The sequence below is a fragment of the Anomalospiza imberbis genome, chromosome 7, assembly GCF_031753505.1.
Source record: "Anomalospiza imberbis isolate Cuckoo-Finch-1a 21T00152 chromosome 7, ASM3175350v1, whole genome shotgun sequence".
Classification (NCBI taxonomy): Eukaryota; Metazoa; Chordata; class Aves; order Passeriformes; family Viduidae; genus Anomalospiza; species Anomalospiza imberbis.
Genome location: NC_089687.1, coordinates 12,574,821 through 12,597,806, shown reverse-complemented (window position 1 = coordinate 12,597,806; position 22,986 = coordinate 12,574,821). Strand labels below are relative to the sequence as shown.

Below are 22,986 nucleotides of genomic sequence, written 5' to 3'. Positions count from 1 at the left end.
CTTCCTTTTGCTTATTTTACACTTCCATTTGAAAAAATATTATTAGATTCATTGTTGTTCTCATAAGAAATGAGTAATTGTTCCCCGTTCACCTTTCCCATGTCAGACTTGATTTTTGATACCTTTATTACATCTCCCATTTCTCATCTATTTTCTAAGTAGTTTCAGAGTAATTGATCTATTTTAGAAGGTATTTGGTCTTTGTGATAAATCTGGTCACTCTTTTTCCTGTTTTTTCATGGTTCTCCAATGCTTAAGATGCTACCATGTGTCAAGATGCTATAAGCAGACTTTTGTCTTGTATTAAAGGAAAGAACGTGATTCCTGAAGATTTATACAGTAGCATTTTATTTTATTGTTGCTTTTTCATTCTCTTCTGTCCTTATCAGTCCAAACTGCCTCTCTGAGCATTGAGATAACAATTTCAGAAAACTATCCATAGGGACTTCAAAATATCTTTGCTGACTGATATGAACTAATTAGAGCCTATCTACTATGTCGCACAAGTAGATATTTTTTGTCTTCCTTTAATTGACATCTGATCATTGCATTTTAGCTGCTATTTTATCACCTACTCCATCTTTATCATGATGGTTTTTTTCTTTTGGCTACTTTGTGTCAGCAGTTTTGGTTTTGATTTTCCTGAACAATTGTGAATCCCTAGAAAACACTGTCCAATCCTGTTTCACTTACCACTTGTGAACATGTTGTAAAGCTCAGGTGCATTTGGAATCTCACTGGTTACTCCCTTTGTGATCATTTACCCATCCATCTTCCCTTTGAAGTAGTTACCAACCACAAAGAGAGCTCGCTTCCTCAGCTTTGTAAAGCTGTTTGGGGAAATCTTTGTATGTGATTGCTTCAGCCAGGCTGCATATTAGATGTTCTTCACATCATGTCCATAGCTCCTTTATGGGTCAGACTGGGAAGATAGCCCAAACATGCTCTGCCTCCCTGAGTGCCACACATTTGGATTTCCCTTCTGTGGCAATTAGACTGGGAGTAAAAGCAAGCTGGGAGGAGGAGAGGAGGAAGAAGATAGCAGAAGCTGGTACAAACTTGGTCTTCTTCCAACAGGGAGTTGATTAAGACTGAAGACTCCAGTGTCCCAGTGTTTATACAAAGTCTACATAAGCCGCTCCTCTTTATAAATATTTGCTGACTTTGCTGACATTTTTAAAGCACTACCAGGTTTGCAGTTTCTGCTTCTTCTCATTACATGGTGGTGAGCCATGTGTTAGACTGACTGGGTTGTCATTTCTGCTTTCTCTGAAGTCTTGTCTAAAAATTTTTATTCTTCCAGAACTGGGTTCACTCCAAACCATAAATTACAAAGCATAGTTAATAGTTTGGCGATTTCAGATCCAAGTTCCTTTTGAACCCTGGGGTGAAAAATACACTGTCCTGGCAGTCAGGTACTCTACAGTTTACTGAATGGCTCCAAAACCACAGACACTCAGTTTTGCAAATATGTTTTTTCTGACCATGCCCCTAAGAAAGGTTTTGTTGTAGCAATCACGTCAAAATCTGCCAAAAAAGAACAGTGATGGAAAAAAAGTACTTACTTTTCTTCTGTTTTCCCTGAATGCTTCTGTTACATCTCTGTTGCCTGCTTGTTCCTCGCATTCTCTGGCAGATCTGTTACTGATATGTTTGGGGGAAAAAAAATTATGCTACAAAATATTTTTTACCTGGTTTATTATGGTTTTGCTTTGCCAGTTTATGCTACTTGCCAGAGTTTATGCTTCTCCTTTTGGACAGAAGCAGAAAATAACAGTATTCCACAAGTGAATGCACAAGTGGACTTCACAAAATCACTCAGCTGTTTCCAGTGGGTATCTAGAAGTTCAACCTTGTGGTACTTTGATGTGCATTAAAGGCAAAGAAGTTTGTCAAAGGCTGGCTGGAGGAAAAAAAGGATTTGGTGAAACATGGTCCAGAAATTGTAAGTACTGATGTTTCCATTATCTTTCAGTTTCAGTGCATTTCTGAGCATTATATATTACATATATTAATAAAAGAAATACAGCCAGCCTCCAGACTGGATGATAGCTGAAACAAGCTTATTACCACAAATTACTGTTTCACAGTATTCTAACAATAAGTACTGTGGACCCCTATGGCACCAAGTATTGCACAAACTTAAAGAGAAGGTGAGTCCCTGTCCCAAGCAGCAAAATTCTTCTGTCCTTGTAGCTTAGGACACTGCTGAATACTCATGATCAGTATTTATGTCTATACAATGCACTATGGATATATTAACAGTGATCCCAAAGCCATGCTCCAGCGCAAACTTCTCTGCCATTTATGCTGAGCAGTGGCACTTCCCACATGGGATTTGGCCAACTTTAAGGGTGTTCCCTGAGTAAAATGTGTATGTTCTAAGGGCTTTGCTGAATTAGGACCCTACTTTACAGAAAATGTATCTGTTAATAAACATACGTTATGCTTGATCAAGCTTAGCATTAAGATCCTTGTCTCCTCTTTTCACGTCTAAACTCCACCTGTGGTGAGAGTAATTTATCTTGAATTGCTTTAATGCAGTGTTAAGTATGTCTTCTTGGCCACAAAGCAGTCTGCATGTATTTCAGTGAGAGGCTTAAAATCCCATTCACATTTTTAATATGCAGTTTTCTCACATAAGTTAATCACAGCTTGGTTGGCAGGTCTTGCATGAGTAATAAGGTTGTTGGCACAAACACATACCACGGATCTGTTAGGTAAAGGAGAAGCTTTTGTTTGCTTCTGTATTTACACAAGAGGTTTACCTTGTATGAAACGGTTTAAGATACTGGTGTTCTGCTAGCAGGACATGACAAGCTATGAGATAACATATCCTCCCCAGAATGGTCAACAGACTACAGATAAATCCCCACACACTGGTTTGAAAATTAAACTCTTGCTATGCAAAATATTTTCACAAAATGCAGCTTCCATTGCTTATGTACACAGGCAGACAATAGCCAGAAACTTGTTATATGAAAGAGCCATGCTCTTGAAATAGAATTGAGGTGAATGCACTTTTTACATGAGAAAATGTGCTCTTTCAAGTAAATAATGACAAAGTGACATTTCAGTTTGCTTTCTGTCTTTCATTCATGATTTTGGAAAGTGATTGCTCAGGGTATATAACATGTAACTTAGAATTCTGCAAAGTAAGTTTTTTGCTGAATTTGTCTGAGCAATACCAGCACTCAAACATTCTCCAGTGCAGTTTTGCTCCATTGCTATGGTAAGAGCATGAGCTGGAGAACTTTGTCTCAATATCTGTTTAGTGCTCTTGCAATGTCGGCCTGACCTGAAGTACTCTGCACACGGTGGGAATCTTCCACTGCCTTGATTTAGGGCTTTGAATCAACCCTTCTGTAGGCAACAAAATGCAGAAAAGACAATGTATTGCAAGGAATTAACTTTGCAATGTATATATAACATCTGTATATGTCACCAATTTTGTGTTAGACCAGCAAAACAAATCCCTTTGTAACACTGCAAGGTTGCATTTGCCAAAACGATGTGTAGTTCTACAGTCACCACATTGAGTGGTTTGGGTTGCTCTTCCATCACACACTCTGTTGAAAGCAATGTATTAATTATTGCTCTTCTCAGACTGAACATAACTGTATGTTTGACACAAACCATGTACAAGAAAATTACATGAAAATGTGAGAGACAGAATTGGAATCTTAAGTGCAAATGGATTGAAATGTACGTGTGCAATTCAAGATCAACTGAAAGAGAATTATCAGGAAACCGAGACAACTCTGCAGCCAAGGATGCCTTTAATGCACAGAAGAACATATGCCCTGCTAGAGAGGCTGGCAGCAGCTCACAAAGGGAGGATACAGTTGCTGGATCCACACTTGCACCACAATCAGTCTGTCAGTGTAACTACAGAGACGTTCAGGAAGAGCTGGGGAAACAGGAATGCAACACGGGATGGCATTACTGGTGCTGTGTGTGTTATTTTGGGGCTTTATGAAATCATCAGTCTAGCAATTGTTCAATCCAGGGGAATCATTCACATTTCAAGCTTTGTCATCTTTTAGACTTTTGTTAATAAAATGTAATTTTTCAATTTATAACTGTTTTCTATTCATTATCATTAAGAAGTCTATTATTTAAAAGTGCTCCAGAAATTGTGATCTGAAATTTCTGCTTGACTGCTTTCCCCAAATTCAGTCTTCTCACCCCTGATTCAACTTGTTCCTGGAAGAAGTCATGTGGAGTATCCTCTATGTCCTAATACTCACTAAGGAAATGGGAGAGCTTACAAGTCCTTGGATTATTTAGCCCATTAACATGGAGGGGGTATGACTGCTTTATTAAAATTGAGGGAAAACATTGCTAAGAGGGAAGGACTATTTAAGCAAAAGAACAGAACTGGCACAAGAACAATTTAGGCTGGAAATGTATATAAGGTTTGCAAACATCAAACAAATGAGATTTTAGAAAGCTTCCTAATTAGAAGAGAACTTGCAAACTCCTTCAGTATTAGTCCACATCTTGCTATGGTTAGGAATTTAATTGTGAAATCCAAGAACTCATTCCCAAACATTGGACTCAGTAATCTTAAGGGTCTTTCCCAACCTAAATGATTCTATATATTCCATGTGTCTGTTACTAGGTGAAGAGCTTGTTGTGAGAGGTTGTGTTTTACTAAGGGCCCATTAAAGACATTTTTAACCAAACACTTTCATACACAATATAAGTACATCAAAGGGCCGGATTATGTTAAACCACGTCTTTGAACGCAAACCTTCCCATGGGCCACATGTGAAAACCTTTATGTGGCCGGGAGGCACAATACACCTCATAATCCGGAAAGCTCCGGCACGGACCTGGAGGCAGTAACGACCCTCCGGGACATTTCCAGGGTGAGGCTGGGTGGCCATGTGACCAAGACGGAGGCTTACGACATTAAGACAACCCCACTGCTCCACTGGGGCTCATTTTTCCCTCCGGACGGAGCGGGTCAAAAGGGCAGCCTGCGGTTCCCGCGGGCACAGCCCCCTCAGCCGGACCCACGGGCGAGGTGAAGGCGGCGGGACAGCAGCGGGGAGCGAGCACGGGCAGCGAGCGCCGCCGAGGGCCGCCGGCCTCAGCGCACCGCTGCAGGCGTGAGTGACGGCTCAGCCGACCAATCAGTGCTCATCGCCGCCTTCAGCCATGGTACACCCAGCCAATCAGACCGCCAGGTGCACTCCTGGTCCTGCCCCCTCCCTTTTACGGCCACATGGCGGACCAATAGAAAGGAGAGCCCAGCGCCCGTCCTCCGTCGGCTCTCGCGAGCTCTCGGGGGCCGCCTCCCGCCCGCCGCCGGGTGGCTGCGCAGCCGCCATGTTGGTTGCTATGCTGCCCGCGTGAGGCGGGCAGGAGGGCGGCGATGAGGGGAGGAGGCTGCAGGTCCTCCCCCCTCCTCCCCCACGGGCGCTCGCTCGCTCGCCGGCAGGGAAGGCGCCTCCGCAGCGCCCCGGCGCTTCACCTCGCCCCGGTCCCCTTTGCCTCCCGGCCGGGGCTGCGCGCGGGGCAGCCGCCGGTCCGTGCGAGGCAGTGCCGCGCCCCGTGAGGCAGAGCCCCGGCCCGTGCGGCCCCTCCGACCGGTCGCTGTGAGGAGAGGGGGGAAGGAGAGGCCGGAGGCTGGGGGTGTCCTCCGCCTTCCCCCCGGGGCTCCTCCGTCCTCTTCTCTCCCAGCTCTTTTCCCCTCTCCTCCCTCCGCTCCCTCGGCCCAGTCGCTGCAGTACGATGCGGCGCTCGCCGCTGCGGCGGGGCGCGGGGCGGCTGCTGTCGCTGCTCCCGAGGCTGCGGCTCGGGCGGGCGCTGCGGGAACACTGAGTGGGGGGCGGCGAGCGGCGCCTCCGCTCCCGGTCTCGATCCCGACCCCGCGGGGGGTGCGGGCGCTGCGCGTGCCCGAGCGTCTGCGGCGCGCGTGCCCGTGCGCGCGCCCGCGGAGGCGGGTTGGGGGTCGCGCGGGGCGGCAGCGGCGCGAGCGCGCAGCCCCCGCGCCTCTTCCCTCCGCGCTCCCCGCTCCATCTGGAACCTGGACGTGGATGTTACATGAAGGTAAAGGCGGCCGCCGGCGCGCTCGGGGCTCCGGGCTGGGGGGACCAGGGGTGCTGCGAGCCGCGTCTCTGTGCTGTAACCCCCCCCCCCGCTCCCCCTCCCGCAACTTCGCGCTCAGGTCGCCGCGGGGGAAGAGCGACTCTGCCCTGAGCCCTTTTGGGTGGGGGGGCTGTGTGTGTGCTCTCCCTCCGGTTCCCCCCTCCGAAAAAGCAGGAGAGCCGGCTCCCCTGTGGCGAAGGGGGTGTGGGGGCTGTGTGGAGCTGGAGGGGGGGGGCCGTAAATAGCCTCGAGGGGAACGAGCTGCGGGGGCAGGTCGGGGTCTCTAAAATGCAGTGAACTCCGCCGAACGCCTGAAACGGATTTTTATTTTAGCTTGTTTAATAAAAAACTTTGCGATCCTGTGCTTTCTAGGCACATGTGCGCGTTGCCCTGGTTATGGGCAGGGAAATAGGTTTGAGTGCTGTCGTTGCATTCCTCTGGTACATTTTTAGTGTCTCCCTCGAGCAGAAGGCTTGTATAATCGCTGTGTCTGTATGCGACAGAGGCTTTCCGTGTACCTGGTGATGGGTTAACTCGTGCATGCTGTTGCAGCACCGGCTGGAAGAGGCATAACGTCTTTTTCCTTTCAAAAATCTCCAAGAGCTAGTAGCTAAAACTAGATAGCTGCCAGTGTACGTGCGATGTTCCCACCTCTGGTCTGTTCGAAGGATATACATCGTTCAGATGTAAAATACACGTGAATGAACTTTATGCTGTTATTTACACCCATCCAGGACTTCAGTGTGGCCAAACTGTTAAAATTTTTTGAACCGTGAGATAGAAAATATGCGTGTGACTTGTGTATTACAGAAGTGCTAATGGATCCCTGCTGAAGAATAATTGTTAGACTGCAGTGTGCACATACATTTGCTCACCCACGGGGCATTTCTCTTGCCCTGAGCTAAACTCAGCTTTCAGTGGTAAGGGGGTTTTGTGAGTGCACGTTTGCCTGCTTGTTTTGGCAAATAAGTGCTCTGTAATGTTGGGAGCCACCGACGTGTTCACACGCATGCAGACATTGTGTGCTCGCCACTCTGTAAATGTGCGTTGCAGGAACACAGGAATGAGTTACATTAGAATTGGTAAACCCATTTTTTATTTTATATGTATATTGTAGGAAAGTTTTCCAGTTCATTGCTTGAACATAATATATTCAGTATTGTAATCTTATGGATGCCATTTTCTTGACAATGGATTTCTTGCTTCACTGACCTAAAAAGTTGTTTTTACATATTGGCATGACTCTGGCTTGCACCATGTTGATAAAATATGATTCTGGGTGATAAGCTTACAGATATGTACACGTGTGTCAATATGTTTCCCAGGCACGTTTTTACTTTATAAACTCAGAAATGTACTGTTGGTCCAATTTTTTTTTGCTATAATTTTGTTGTCATTACTGTTTCTTTGTATTTTTAGATGATGTGTATGTTTTTAATTTTAGTTTTTCAAAGTCGATTAAACATTGAAATACAAATGCATATTCCTCACAAGCAGAAATATATTAAATAATTTTACCTTTCAGTATGTTTTCCTTATGTTTGCAGTTAAATTTGTTTGGAATCAGATTTACCTGTTTAGAGTTCACTTTGATGGTTACTTCTTGTTCAGCAAAATTGTCCGTGGAATGTATTGTTTGTTGCCACGCTTTACAATTCTCATGTCCTGTTAATGTCTAATTTAGGTTGTACATAATAGTATTGATGAACACCCTTGCTAAAAATAGTTTCAGGGTTGGGTACACTTACACCATAGTAGCAGGAAAGTTCAGCCAATACTGTTTTTCCATGACTAGAATTAATTAATTAGCAGCAGCTATATTTTTAAAGTGTGACTAAAAACCAAAATCCTGTAATCTTAGAAGTAATGCTAATGGCTCTGTGGAGTGGATGAGCTCTCTGTTAATGAGCAGGGTTCATGCAGTAGTATTTACATGTCACTGCCATTAGCATATTTGAAATCTATGCTAAGTTAATACTCAGGGTACATCATTTTGGCTCAGATCCTGCAGCGGCCCCTCTTTGGGCAGATGGATCCACCTGCACAGAGGTTGCTGCAGGAACTTGAGCTCCAGCATTGGTTCAGTAGGCATCAGGCCTGTGTTTGTCGTGGGCATTTGCTGTGTGTCAGTGTTTGGTTGTGTTTGTGTGATGTCATAGGGGCTTCTGGGCATGCAGAGCTCCGGGGCTGGCAGCCTCATACAATGGTGTGTGACATGATTGCTGGGGATAAAGGGACTTCTAAAAGGTTGCTTTCCTATTGTAACAGCACTGCTGAAAGGTTCTGAGCAGCATCTGGGGCTCCAATTCACTGGGCCATTATTTATGGCTGTTACTTTATAAGGATTTTGTTGAGTGTACATGGGAGTTTAGTGCATTGGTTTGTGTGCACATATAGAAAGTGGGATGCACACTGAGAACTGAGGGGAGGTTCCACTGGAGGGGAAGGTAGCCAGGATGGGTCAGCCCTCAGCTCACCTGTATGTGGGAAAAAGAACAGCTTGCTCGGGGCAGTTTAGGCTTTGGACGTAGTCAATGAGTTGGGTAAATGTCTTCTTAAAATTACAGTGGTTTGAATATTCTGTTTTAACTTTTCAGCTGGTCAAAACTTTAATTAAAACAAGCAGTAGACACGTGCATGGCTTTTTTTTGGTCTTGGAATCAATGTTAGACTATTTTCCTCAAACTGATAAATAGTACATTTCTGTGGTTTGTCTTCTTAATACCAATAGTTTGATCTTCTGATTCATCATGATTGTGCCTAGCTCTTCCCCTCCCCCAGTTTGGTTTAAATTTGGTGCAAGATCATATGAATCCCATGCCTTCACATCCTGTTTCCATGTCACCTCACTTCCATTCTCACCAATTAAAAAATGGTCAAACAAGAGAATCTTTCAGCAGATGGTTGACTGTGCTTTTTTTTTTTTTTTTTTTTTTTTTTTTTTTTTTTTTTTTTAAATACAACACTTTCTCTCTGGTGCTGTCACTTTTAATTAAATGGCCAGACAAAATTCTCATGGGTATTAATGTCCTCCAACCTAAATAACTGTAAAAGTGGTTCATGTATGTGTATAATATGGAATTGTTCATGGGGGAAAGAAGGAAATGTGAAGGTAGAAGAGCAAAGGAGGGGGGAATGGCCCGAGCAGGAGACAAAACCCAAGGAGCTCAGCAGTGGGTTGGTGATACAACAGCAGGTCTTTGCTGTCTGGACCAGCTGTTCATATATGCTTGTTTGGGAACAGTGGCTGTTTTTCCTTCAGGACTTGTAATCCACTGAAGTAGCACAAAACCAATTTTCTCTAGGCTTTTGAAAACCTTTAATTTCTAAAATTTTGGAGTTCCTTTTAAGTCTATATATATATATGTATATATATACACACACATCTATAATTATCATAGTATTATATATGCAGGTTCATATTCAAAAATTCCTTCTTTATTTTGGAGAATTTCAGAATTAGAAAACTATTGCTGTTTGCCACTTACAAAATAAATTACTTCAAGTTTATGGCAGTTAGTGTTCACAGAAGTTTTATTGATGTGCTGACATACCAGAATCCAATGTCCAGATGTGTAGGTTAAAAGAATCTGGTTAACAGCACACTAAAATCTGTGCTGGTTGTATGCAGTGTCCCAGTGCATGCCACAGAATGTTACAGCTGCTGGTCACAGAGATTCTCAGTAGATCAGACAAACATAACTTGATGAATTTCTCTTTGAAATGTGAGAATTGAACCAGTTTCTCCTTTCTCAGCTTATGCACCTTCAAACAAAGACTTGGTAGGGTGATGCAATTAGGCCTCTCTTGGCACCCTACTTTGTCTCACACTGCAATTACTCTTGGACAAGTTTACTGTGACTATTGGATGATAAATACAATTTGTGTGGTTTATGAGACACTGCCATCTCTACAGTTACATGAGGAAGGGGGAAATGGCTAATATCCCTTTAAAAATAAACGGTCTTTTGATTATGAGTATTTATGATCTGTAATGGAGAATGCTCTGGGAAATATTTTCACTGATTGGAGTGTGAAGTGAGCTCTTCATTGCCACTTCACAGTTTTCAGTCTGACCCCAAGATCGATGAGGAAGAAATAGAGAACCCACTTCTTATGGCATGTGCATTCTCACATTGCCTTTCTGGGTATTTCTTATCTTTTTCAGGGTAACTAGATTAGAGAGTAATGACTGAATTATTCTGCATGACCAAAAGCCCAGATCTTCAAATGACAATCAAATGTAGTGCTGCTAGAGTAACATTTTCATACTTGGAATTTTAAATTTTTTAAAATTAGAATGGTGTAGATTAGATTTAAGGAGAATGTATTCAGTTCACTTATTAGCCTGGGTTTTGGATTTTAAATTAAAAATTGCTAAAAATCTGCTAGTCAAAACCTTGTTCTGACTGGTGCTTTTTCTTGGGAAACATCAGTTTAAGTCTGAAGGTCTTGAGTTCTATGTGATTTTGCTATTTTGTTTGATAGTGTTAATAAGCTAATTGAAAAAAAAATGTAAGCTCTTTTCTGTTGTTTGCTAGGAGTAACAATTTTAGTTGATTTGATTTTGTGCTGTTAACTGTGCTTGGATTAAGCAAATGATCCTATTTTGTCTCCAAAAAGTTTTTAATTTATAAGACAGTTGAGTGTATTTTAGCTTTTCCTGAGTCCTTTGGCTACTTTTTTGCATTAGTGTACCAACATCTCTCTGACCTGCAGATCACCCACCCTCCCAAAAACCCACCCAACCAACCAAACCTCCAAAGAATGCTTTGTGTCTGCTGCAAAAGACAGAAAAGAGAAACAAATTGTATCAGTATTGCTCTGAAACTTGTGTCAATTATTGAGTGCAATGAAAGTTACATAAGTGGTGTGTTCTTAGATGAGAAAATGATACTTGGTTAAGTCATTTGCTTTTTTATATCAGATTTAAAACCAGAAATTGAAACTGTATCTGCAGCAGATTGCTGTCCATGCAGCAGCTGGTAAAAGAGCCTGCTGTGACTCCTTTGTCTCAGGGATGTGCTGGCATACTTTGTCTTGGAGGAGGTTAACAAGCGAGATTTCTGTGTTTTCTGGTCACAGTGGAAGGTGGTATTTGCAAAAGAGTCCAGCAAATGGATTTGATAACACTGCAAAGCTGTTTTTTTCAAAGGAGAAATTCAAGTGTGACACACCAGGACTTGTGCTCACTCGTATGTGCCAACAGAGATACAGTGCTGAAGTAACTTCATACTTAGTTCAGGCTTGAATAAACTGGAATTGTTGTTAATTCCTGTCCTTCAGGTAGAGAAATTATCACATGGTCAGTAAGAGCACCTGGAAAATACACCAGTCAGTGGAGAACTGTTAATGCTCTCTGAAATTCCAACTTAGCACAGTTTTTTATCGGACCAAGAGATAATTTCTTGATGGTGCTTTCCCTTATATTTTCCTAAGTCATGAAGTTGCAAAACATGTTAATTGTAATTAAGCTCTTATAACTGATTTAAACAAAAAATAATCCAAAATGTAATATATTTCTCTTGATACTGAAACAAAATGCTTCTCAGATTGCACATCTATGATTAAATGCTTTTGCTTTTAAAAAATGACAATTTAGGAGGAAGATCACATAATAAAACCGGGTTTGTTTTGTTTCTATTAGCCTTGTTAGTGAATTCAGAGATGTTTTTGGGGAAAAACCCTGCAGTCTTCCCATGAAAAATTTGCTTTGGAGAGAGTTAAAATTAACATATGTCACTTTGCATTTGTCTTTCTTGATATGTGCAACAAGCTTTTAGTGTCATCTGAAAACTGAGACATATTTTTGTCTTTTGATGTGTAAATAGGGTTAAAGATGACCAATGCTGATGTCCAGTGATGTGTTGCATTGTAAGTTGTTTTTTCCCTTACAAATTGTGTGTGTGCACTGCATATGCCAGTTTTGCATTGTCTCTAAACTGCATAGAGCCTCAGTACTGCTCTTAATTTTTTTTTGAGTTTATAGAGTCCCCCTATTTAGAAAAGCTTTGCTTTTGGAGAAGAGACGTGTACCAATTTGTTTGACTTAAAAATAAAATTTTATGGAACTTGGCATTTGAGTTTTAAATCTGTGGCCTGTAACCTCCAAACTGTGGGCTGCTATTAAGACTTCCCTTGGAAGAGGCTCTTGCCTTTTTTTTGGGAGGCAGGCTGCAGTTAGGATTGATGCCACAGTCTGTTTTTAGTACTTGAGTGCAAATGAGGCTATGGATGGGAATCCTAGTCTTCAAGTAATTCCCCACTTACTATGTTTTAGGCTTGTGTGTTGATTCTGTAAGGAGACAGTGCATCCTGTTAGCTCATCCAAGTGCACCTGCTTTCCATGGAGCAGATCTCTTCAATATTTGGAAGGATGTAATATTTATGAAAAGAAGGTTTTGAAAGACTGAAATTTGTTTGCCTCTAAAACTGAAGGGGTGTATCATCTTTGTCTAAGTCGGGATAGAAAAGAGGGGAAAGAGGAGAAGGACAGCTGCCCTACAACAATGTTAAAGTGTGTAGGGGTTTGGTAAACATAATGAAAAAGGAGAGGTAAATCCTTTTTTTTAATTGTCCACAAATGTCATGACCTGATGTGAAGTTTGTACTGAAATAACTGTAGCACACACCACCACAGGAGGGAGAAACTGAAATGCAGAAGTTGTATTACAATGGCACAAACACACCAGTTATATTATGGGGTCTTAACTCCAAATGATTTGATTTTTTTTTTGTTTTTTGGCTTATTTGTTTCTTGTGGGCTTAAGTGAGACTACTGATTTAGATTCTTCAGTACTAAGGGCTGGTGCAGTTGCTGCTAGTTGTGGTTCTGTCATCTCTTCTCAGGTTTGCTATACATGCAGCTAGGTGAGGAGGGACAGAACATTAATGGTGGCAAAAGTTTCTTACCTTTCTTAACCCTTCCCTAATTAATATTTTGCTTCTCCTTTCATTGTATGATACATTAAAACATACCATGTAAGTCAGATTTGTAAACTACTTAGGCTGGAAGTGGCCTTAGATATTCAAATTTGGAGTAAGGAAATAATTTTGGAGTTTGTTATTGGGAAAACATGATCTTTGCTTTGCTTTCCCGGGTGGTGTAATGTGGTTTACAACTTTTTTGGCACCTTCACTTAATAGGTTTGCTATTACTTAAGAGACTTACAGTATTGGTGATACAGTCTCTTCCCTTTTCTCATGGTATAGATTTGAGTATTTTGTTCTGCAGTTCCTGGATCTGTTTGGGGAACTGACCATGTGAGTGTGTGCCTAGGGAGGGATGCAGTGTGGTGGATCTTCCCTGGGTTCTTTTGGCAAAGCTGTTTTTGACTTTCCACAATCCCCCTGCTTGCAGAAACTCTGGATTATGTTCAAGCTTTGCAATAGTTAAGTAAATTGTATAGAATTGTATAACAGACATCATAAATATTAATTAAAATATTGCTGCTTTCAAAAACATGCCACTTGAAAGATTGAGAGATGTACAGTAAGAAAATGAGGTGTGAGTAACCACTAAGGACGTATACATACAGTTACACTTAGAACAGAATTCCTCAGTAGAGGACTAGAAAATAGATTGAAAATGAACATCTGACAGAAAGTCCTCCAAGAGGAAATTCCTGCAGGAGAACTTCATTCTTGAGATTAATTAAATGCAAGATTAGAAATTCTCTAGATAGCTGTAAGCTATTTAATAAAACTGAAGTGAGCAATTAAAAGACTCGGTTGTAGTTAGTAGCAGAAGCATTGCCTCCTTTTAATGATCGTGGTGCTGTCCCCTCCCCAGTTACATATGTTCTCCCTCCTTTTACAGGAAAGCTATATGGGAGCTCATTAATGCTGGATGCTTTCTGCAGGATTTTCATAAAAAGCATCCTTCTCTGAATAAGGGTGATGTAGATAATAACTTCTTTGGCATTGGAAGCACATACACAGCCCTGAGAAAACAGAAATAAAAGTGCTTTGTAGAAATTATACTAATGAAATGTATGTGAGAGAATAGCTTGAAAGAGAAACCTGATTAACATCTGAAACTTCAGCTCATGTTCAGCCACCTTTGAATAGAACTTATGTTGCCAGTAAAGCTACTTTGTCAAATCTCTGTTTTCTATTTCTAAGTTACATTGATGTAAGCATTTTCCAATCCACCTCTTTACAGTATTTTTTTTCCTTTGTTTGCCAGACAAACAGATTCATTCTAACTGTTGTGGCAAATGATTGTAGCTGCTCTGGTATCTGCAAAAGCCTTTTTTCACTGGAGTCTTTCATATTCATTTGAATATATTTTGTGTTGTGGTGTGCCATGATAACTGTGTGTGCTCCAGCAGTTGTGTACAATAAGCTGGGATGTGTTATATGACCAGAGATCCATCCCTCATCGGATAGTGGTGCGTGATAGCAAATTATGTCATCGTGTTAGGGACACAGATGTGGAACTGCAGATTCAAAGAAGTTGCCATAGTTCAGCAGAATGAGTGTGCCATGACTAATTAGGAAAAATAGATAAAAGAATTAATATATGTATTGAGTAATGCTGTAATAATAATAATTTTAAATTGCTTCAAAATAAGATACTACTTAAATTGTTGAAGAGCACTCTGTGGTAAGATTAATTTAGAAGTACTCATTACTTTCAATGAGAAAACAAATGTGGTTTCTATTAAAATAAAAATAGGCTGATACAGAAGTTCTGAAGATAAACTTACTAATGTTATTATTTTTCTGCTGTAAACAGAAAGCTACATTCTAAAAATCTGCTCTCCAGACTTAAATGTCTCTTGTTAGTACTCAGAAAAACCCACAGTGAAACCTTTTCTTTTGGCAGTGTAGAAATATCCTTATTTTCTTAGCAAAATTAACATAATATACACTTTGGATATATCTGTAAGCATAGTAAATAAAAGGTCATCATATTGGGTGTATAATGGACAAAAAGATGGAGTGATAGCATTTTAAAATTCTGTAAAATAAAACAATATTTTACTATAGATTATATTTCAAGAGTATTGCAAGTTATTTAGAAATAACGTCTGAGAAGCGAGTACCAGTGTTTATGCTTCCTCTTCAGGAGTGATGGGGAAATGTATTTTGAATATTGTTTTTGTATTAGACTTATTTTCTGTCAAACCATGTCATACATGCTTGCACTTCAAAAAATGTTGAAATGTTCTGTTGACTTTTTGAAACCTCTTGGCAATGCAACACTCTCCATTTATTTTGTCCCTTGTTTAACAGTTTTTTGTGTGTGTTTTCAAAAGCACTTCCATTCACCATTCAAGGAATTCAATAGAATTCTAATAGGAACTGCACATAAATAACTACAGAAATCAATGCTTCAATTCAGCCAAGAGTTTTTTTGTGACTTCAAAAGCCACAAGAGCATTTATTATTAGAAACATACAATTGACTTTTCTTATATTATCATTTTGCATAGTGATTTGGTTTTTACCACCACAACAAGATGTTTGACAGTTTCATTTGAAAATGATGTATTTACATTCAGCATTCCAAAACAGTGTAATTTTTAACTTTTCTCTCAAGCTCTATTCATGTTATTTTGCATCTTGCACTCTGTGCTAAGGTTGTTAGTAAAATATTCACTGCTGGATTTTTCCTCAGAGATCAATTAAATGTTAGGCATAATCTCCTATTCTTTCATTGTGATGAAAATGTAAAAATAATCTTCAAAGAATGGAGTTGTTTGGTTAATTTTCATCTGTTCAACTCATGCAGTGTAAAGCATATCCTGTCCTCCAAACTGCTCAATTTTCTGATGCTAACAATCACAGAAGTGACCAACCTGTGGTCGTGCAGGGTTATGCTGGAACTACTTCCAGCCTTTAGTGTTCATATTACACCTCAGGCCATGCCATCTGGAGCAGTTCCTTTGATCCTGAAGTTTTTAGGTGGGTTCTATGAAGTGAGATTATCTTCAGGGAGGTGGTTTGAGCACACCAGAAGCTTTAGAAAAGTGATGTTTGTCCAAAGATTATGTGATGTGAAGTGCAGTACTCTGTGTTCAGTAATGCTTTACTGCCTTGTAAATGAGCCCTTTGAGTGGTGTTGCTTTTGGGCAGCTCCTGTAGTTCCCATCAGGTAATGGTACAGTGTTACCACGCGGGGAAGAGTTTTGTTCTGGTTTTCAGCAGGGTATTCAGATTAATGGATTTTTCTGTGTTCTCATTTTACTTTTCACTGTTGCTGATAGTTCAGAAAACCAAGTCAAGGTACCAGCAGGTACCTTTTAGATGGCAGTTGCCTTTCCCCACCCTCCCAATCTTTTAATTCCTACTCACCAGACAGTCTGGTTCTGTGTGAGAAGGAGGTGTTAAGAGCTTCTTTGTGGAATTTCATCTTGAGAACCAACTGATGCTGAGACTTGCTGCCACCAGTCCAGTCACTTGAGATGCAGACCCACAGTCCCCTCCTCACCTACCTTGCTGCATGAGCAGGTGCACATTTTGGCACTTGAGAAACATTTCAGCTTGGTGGAGATGTAGGGAAACATGGCCTGTCTCTAGTCCTTCTCTGTCCTAACACTTGGAGTGGAAAGACTCCTCAGATGAAACTTACACTGCACCCTGAGAAGTGTTTTGCTGGTGATGAGGGGAAAGAGAGGCAAGATAAGAGTATTGTGAAGAGCAAGATTGGTAACACAGACAATGCAGAGCCATTGGTGTTCAGTGCTGTCATTTGGAATTACATGCATTTAGGATTTAAATCCTGTCATGGTGTTACCTTGCAAAAAAAAAAAAAAGTGAAATTAGATCTTCTGTTGGTTCCTTAAAGTTCTTCCCCATTTCCTTTTCCACTTCTAATTCAGATTGCATTTGAGTCAGCTGCTTTCATCTTGACACTTATGTCATTCAAGGATCCACAAAGTTAGTATGTTAATGTCTGCATTTCAACTGACTGATAGGTGCACCAAAACCTATCTTAATTTTGTCACTGCAACATGAAGCTTCTTTTAATTTCCCAGGCTGTTCAGCATTTATCGAAACAAGATAATGGAACGTTGCTGGCACAATTTGTAAGGCTAATGTTTTAAAGTTTATTAAACATGCTTTTTCTTTTTTCCTAAAATACATATTTGCCCTTCCTCTGTTCTTGTAGGTGCTTTGAACATAACAAATTTATAAGCTGGAAGAAATAATGGCATTTAAAAATAGTTTAGTTAGGGAAACTTAGTTCTGCTAAAGGGCAAAAAATTATTTTAGATCTGTCTAAAAATGAACGTCACTTGGTGTTTTTAGATTTATCTGTCTTCTGCTTCTTTATGAAAAACTGTTCATGACAGTAAGCAAGACAAACCCAGTACCTCATGTTTTATTTGACAGGAGTCAAATATTTGTGGGTATTACCAATCTTCTTTGGCATTGCTGTTCTTAGACAGCCAACCTCAAATATATCAGAAACATTTTGATACCTTTTGCATCAAATGTTTGTCATTTGTTTTGAATGCAAGAAGAAGAAATAGAAGTGGAAAAACCAGAAATACCAGAAGTGATAGGAGATGGAGAAGACTTGGAAAGCAGCAATCTATCCAGCTCATGCAAGTATGTGCCAGAAAACCTGAAACATGGATATAATAAAATATAGTATTGGTATGGAACAAGAATAGAAGTTATTATTTGATACAACATAGTGTGTTTCATAGTTCCTCACTGTCAGTTAATCCCTTTTATTGAATATTGTTTCAAAGTATATACAAGTATACACCTTGTTTGTGGAATAGGTAGTTAAAAATTTATCTCAGGGACAAAAATATGGTCCTAAATTTGAACTAAAGCCTTCCCTTTACTGTGTTTTTTACACTTTACTGTGTTTGGTACTTGTCATCCCTTTTCCAGAAGTGCCTTCTGCCAGGGCAAGGTCTGTGAGTGTTTTGCACTCCTTACCATAATAAAAGAACTGAATCTAATATCTAATTGATGTAACATTGAATGTCTTAGTAAGCATTCTATCAGCTATATATGGATAAAAATTGTGTTTCAAAGTGCTTGAAAGGTGTAATACATTCAATTTCTGCAGTATTGTGTCAAGTAACCTGAATTCTTTCTGGTTTATTATTGTGCCTTTTCAGGTGTTTCATTTTGGTAGTGCTTGGTATTGGAACAGTCTCTTGACTGCTCTTACTTGACCTGCATCTGGTTTAGGAAGTTTAAAACCAAATCCATTTGAGGTTTTGCAATACTGAGAATCATGAGAGAGGACGTTCATCTGTCCCGTGGGCTGTGCGCCTGACTCCTTATCCTCATCTGAGGAATTCCCTCTCTACAACAGTATGATATAGTTGGTTTATGTTTGTATCTTATGACCTACTAAAAATATTCTCTTTCCTTCCCACTTACCTTCTAAGGTCCTTTTCAGCAGAATTGGTATATAACCACCTTGTATGCAATTTTGGTATTTTTGTAGTGAATTGTGCCTGCTTGACAGAGTAAAGAAACTATATAAACTTATGAAGGAAATTTATGTTTTCAGAAAATAGTTTTCTTTTATTATTCTGGATTGAAAGCTGAACATCTGAAACCACTTGCCTTGATCTTTTGGAGGAGGATTTTTTATTTTTTGAGGAAAAAGATTTTGTGGAGTCTTTTTATGCATCTTAAACATCTCATGTATAAAAATAGAGGGAAGCAGAAAATATCAGTATGTATGGAACATAATATTTGAACAAGTAAGAAATGAATTCCTGTCATGTGACAGTTAAAAACTTCTACTCCTTGACTTGGACTCCAAGCACTTACAACTTATGTTATGGAAGGTAAATTTAAAATATTATTTCAGTGTCACTTTCCATTTTAGAAAGAAAACATTGCTCTGTGAAAATCATCTTTCAATTTGTTACCTATAGCTAACTAAGCTGTCTAATAGACAAGTACACCTAAAAATATATAGAGCTATTCCTTCTCCTTTCCCTCTGGCCAATTAAACATTGGCTACTGTGTATAAATATTTTTCTTCTGTAGCAATTACAGTTCCAAGACCTACACTGATGCCAGGTAGTCACTTTCCAGAAGATGTTAGCTTAGCCATGCATAGTTAAGCCCATGTCCCCTTGGCTCTGCTCACTGCTGTATTGCCTGCTATTGTATTATTGACAGTAATACATCCTTTGAGCACTGCACATCTTGTGAAACAAGGTTATCTATGGCTATGCAGATTCCAACATGCATTTAAAAAATAGAATTATTCTAAATGTTATGCATACTTTGGTTTTTTAAGGGAATCTATACATTCACTGGCAACTTAAGAGTTGTATTCGTACATCAGAAGTTTAAGAGCAAGTGTACAGGTGGGGCTGTTCCCCACTCCTGTGGGAGCCTGCAGCGTTCCTGGAGGGAGGTTGTTTCATCTACCTGCCTTTGCCTTTGTAAGTCCAGTGCCACCATCTCAGTATATGTCATGATCTTCTGTCACCAGAGTGTGATGGGGGTGTGTGCTCATTGCTGGTGTGGATTGATAGGTTTTTGATTGACATGGTGCAGCAGAAACAATCATGCAGGAGCTCAAGATCCAGGATGCTACATTTAAATATCTGTTTGAAAGAGCCAATAATGACAGATGTTTGGAAAGGAAGGAGCAGATCCTGCTTTCTCTCTTCCTTCAGCTGCTGGTGGTTTTCTGCTTTACCCACAATAGGTCTTTGGAGTCTGTCCCTGTACAGTTACATGGCATTTTCAGGTGGGAAAAGATGTATCAACAGCTACATAATCAACTTGGCCTTGACTACCCACCCCCTGCTGCCTGAGCTGAAAGCTGTAAGCCAGTTATGTTGGATGCACTGGCATGAAGCTCTTCATAGCACAACCTCTGTATTTCCATACATCAGAATAGCATTTGTTTTTCATTGGCAAAAGTGGCAATCATTATTTCCAATATCAGTTTATCTATTTGGACTTGGACGTGTGGAGGATAAGAAAAATTGTGAATTAGAAGTCTAGACTCCATCAGTATTCTGGCAAATGGTAAAACTGACTGCACAGTAAGAAACTTTAGTGGAAGTTCTGCTGCAGAGACTAGTTGTAGGAAAACATATTAGCACCAATTACAGCAGTCTTCCTTTTTGGAAAGGTTTGCCAAAGTCATTGGTGAAGATAAAATCCAACCTTTCCTGTGGTTGCGTGCCAAAGATGATATGCTAAAGGGATCACAGAATTGATGCCAAGTTCTGTGGGTTTTAAGAATTGCTTGTTAACTAGAGGAGATTTTTTTCTTTGAGTTGCATAAATTAACCTTTTTTCTAACAATTCATCTTTTGTTTATGTGTTACTGTTTCTTGTTCATTTGTACTGTCATTGTCATTCTCCCCCCACCCCTCCTGCACTAGTCACTTTTCATACCACAGGGAGAAAAATTTTGCATCAAAAGGGCTGGCACAGCACGTGCTGCAGATAAGAATGGGAGTGCACTCTTGGATCAAATAAAAGATCCGGAACTCAGTAATCCTGACAGTGATGAACAACATGGAGTCTATCAGACTCCGTGTCCTGTATACAGAAAGCCTTCCTTGATGTAGCCACATACAACTGATTGTAAATCCATTCCTAGGTTTGTGGGGTTTTAACATGTAGCTACTTATAGCTATAACTTTTATTCTGTAGAATATTTAACTATTGTTAAATGTTCATGGTAAACCCAAACACAAAAGCATTTCTGGTATCTTTCAGTCAAGAAATACTGGGCTGAAAAAAGGAGGCATTAATGTGTTATCTTTTAAATAGAGTGCATTGTATAAGCTTAGTGTTCATTTTCAGAGCAAAAGAAAGAATGAGCATAAATTTGAAATTATGAGGATCATGTTGTTGATACATATGGATGTAACTATTATAAAAGACCTTATTCTAATGCCAGTACCTGGTAAGAACAGCAAGAGATGTATGACCAGTGTGGGCTGCTGCCACTGACTCACTGTGTAATGACAGGCAAATTACTTGGTTTTCTGCATCTTGTTCTGTTCCTTTATAAATGAGAAATAGTTTCCCACTGAAATTCTGAGATCATTGGATAAAAGGAGATATTTCTTTTGAACGCCTACTGAGTATATAAATTTGAAGATAGAAAGTGCAGCAAATACTAGGTTCTGTGCAAGTCTTTTACCAGTACAGACACAGTAGGGTGAGTCTTGCTGTTCATTATGGATTGTATTAAGCCACATTGTACTTTTGAAGACCTCTTAGTGCGCAAACAAAAATAGGGGTTTAGGTCAGATTTAGCACTTCAGGGTTCAGTTTCTTTTTGTAGTTAAGTACAGCTTCAATAAAACTTCCTCTGGTGTCTGCATTGGTAACTACCATTCCATTTTGTTTGATACGCCAGACGTTGCACCGCCTTCAGGTGAAACAGTACAGGGAGCCCTTTAGAGTAGTTTACTGTCAATCTCCATCACCTCTGTCATATTATGTCTTTGGCTGCATTTTATCACTAAATTTTCATAATATTTTGGGGAACTTGACCTTTTCAGAATTGTCTGCGTTAACTCTATAGTCTTAATCTTTCCTCTGGCACCTCCTGAAACAAGATACAAATTAGTAATTCAGACACCACAAAACAAATCACGTGCCACTTGTTTCTTCCCAATGATTCTTCATTGTCATTGTTTGCCGTATTGTATGCAAGTCCTTGTGTGTTCGGTGGTGAAAGGGACCTAAATAATGCAGGAAATTTTAAGGGAGGTCTGTAGCAGATAAGTAGGGAAATAATGCAACAATTTCAGGTGTATATATATTAAGGTGATTTGGATAAACATAAAAGAAAGGCATTATTTGAGTACTGACATGGAAATTGACAGGTTTGATGTGTGCTTTGTTTTTTTAAATAAAGTTGTACTTTCATTGTGTCCATAAGTAGCTATGGAAATGGTGGGGAATACATGAAATTTATGGTCTTCAGTGCTTCAAGGAAGAATGTACTGCTGTATTTTTTTGTAATTGCTCCTCTGTTTTTCCACCTTCATCTCCTTCCATTCCATTTGTCATCATTCTTAATTCCTTTTTAATTTGCTCGCTTTCTTAGATTTTTTCATCACATGAAATGCTTGCTTTAGCTTCATAATTTAAAAAAAAAAAAAAACCCATTGATGATTCTCATTATCACCTCATTTTATCTGGTTGTATTCTGCCCCAGATTTAGGAAATACACAGTTGAAAACTTCAGTTTTGAAATTATCTTCACATTTTCCTCACCTTTTCACCACTTCCCCCCCTTTTGTTCTTTTCTTGAAATGGCTTTTAACAAAATGGATGAGTGAATGATATTTATTTGGCTGGATGCTAATACCTTTACTGTTTTCCTTGTTTTGACCACGAAGGAAGCCTTCCTCTCTTTATGGCCACCTGCTGCCCTCCTTGTGCTGCTCTAGTGCTTTTGCCGCTGCACAGTGAGTCATATTGGGGAATTGGTCTGACTGAAGAATAATTTTGCCAAAATTGTGTTGCTTCTTATTTCCCCACTCTGGTTTACCATATGGCTATACAAATGGCTATGTCAGCAGTAGGGAAAGGATGATGCAAGGCTGGAAGCAAGAGGCCAGACTCAGGAGTGGGTCAGGGATGCTGTGTTAGCTAACACTGCCAGGTTATGTCAAAATAAACAGAGTTTGTTAGAGTCAAGTCTAGTTGTCTGTGATATTGTCACATCCTACTTCTAGAAATCCTGATCTCTGCTGCTTTTTTCTTTAACCTTTCTACCTCTCCCCCTTACATTTTGCAAAGCTCCTTGTTTATCTCTTTCTTAGAATAAGTGATCAATCACAGCATCAACAGAAAGCCTCCATTTCTTAGTGTGCACAGGAAGTGGAGCCTGGTGCCCTCAGGATAGGTTGAAAACTTCCTATTAAAATTATTTTGTGTAGATATCATTAGTTAAATCTGTACCGTC

The 22,986-nt window shown here is 40.0% G+C and overlaps 1 protein-coding gene and 1 long non-coding RNA gene across 3 annotated transcripts in view; both read left to right on the top strand.

Moving 5' to 3' along the window:
- Nucleotides 1-587: 587 nt before the first annotated feature.
- On the top strand, nucleotides 588-1,901 carry LOC137476954 (uncharacterized). Its single transcript, XR_011000744.1, has 2 exons — nucleotides 588-1,415; nucleotides 1,720-1,901. It is a non-coding gene; the product is annotated as an uncharacterized lncRNA (long non-coding RNA).
- Nucleotides 1,902-5,323: 3,422 nt separating this feature from the next.
- PTPN4 (protein tyrosine phosphatase non-receptor type 4) overlaps nucleotides 5,324-22,986 on the top strand; it is a 110,648-nt gene continuing 92,985 nt past the window's right edge. The window contains exon 1 of one of the 2 annotated variants that reach the window (XM_068195434.1): nucleotides 5,324-6,060. In XM_068195434.1, the coding sequence (XP_068051535.1) occupies nucleotides 6,048-6,060 (13 nt within the window). In that variant the 5' untranslated portion in view covers nucleotides 5,324-6,047. The remainder of the gene's footprint in view (nucleotides 6,061-22,986) is intronic. The other variant, XM_068195438.1, reaches the window with a different exon arrangement.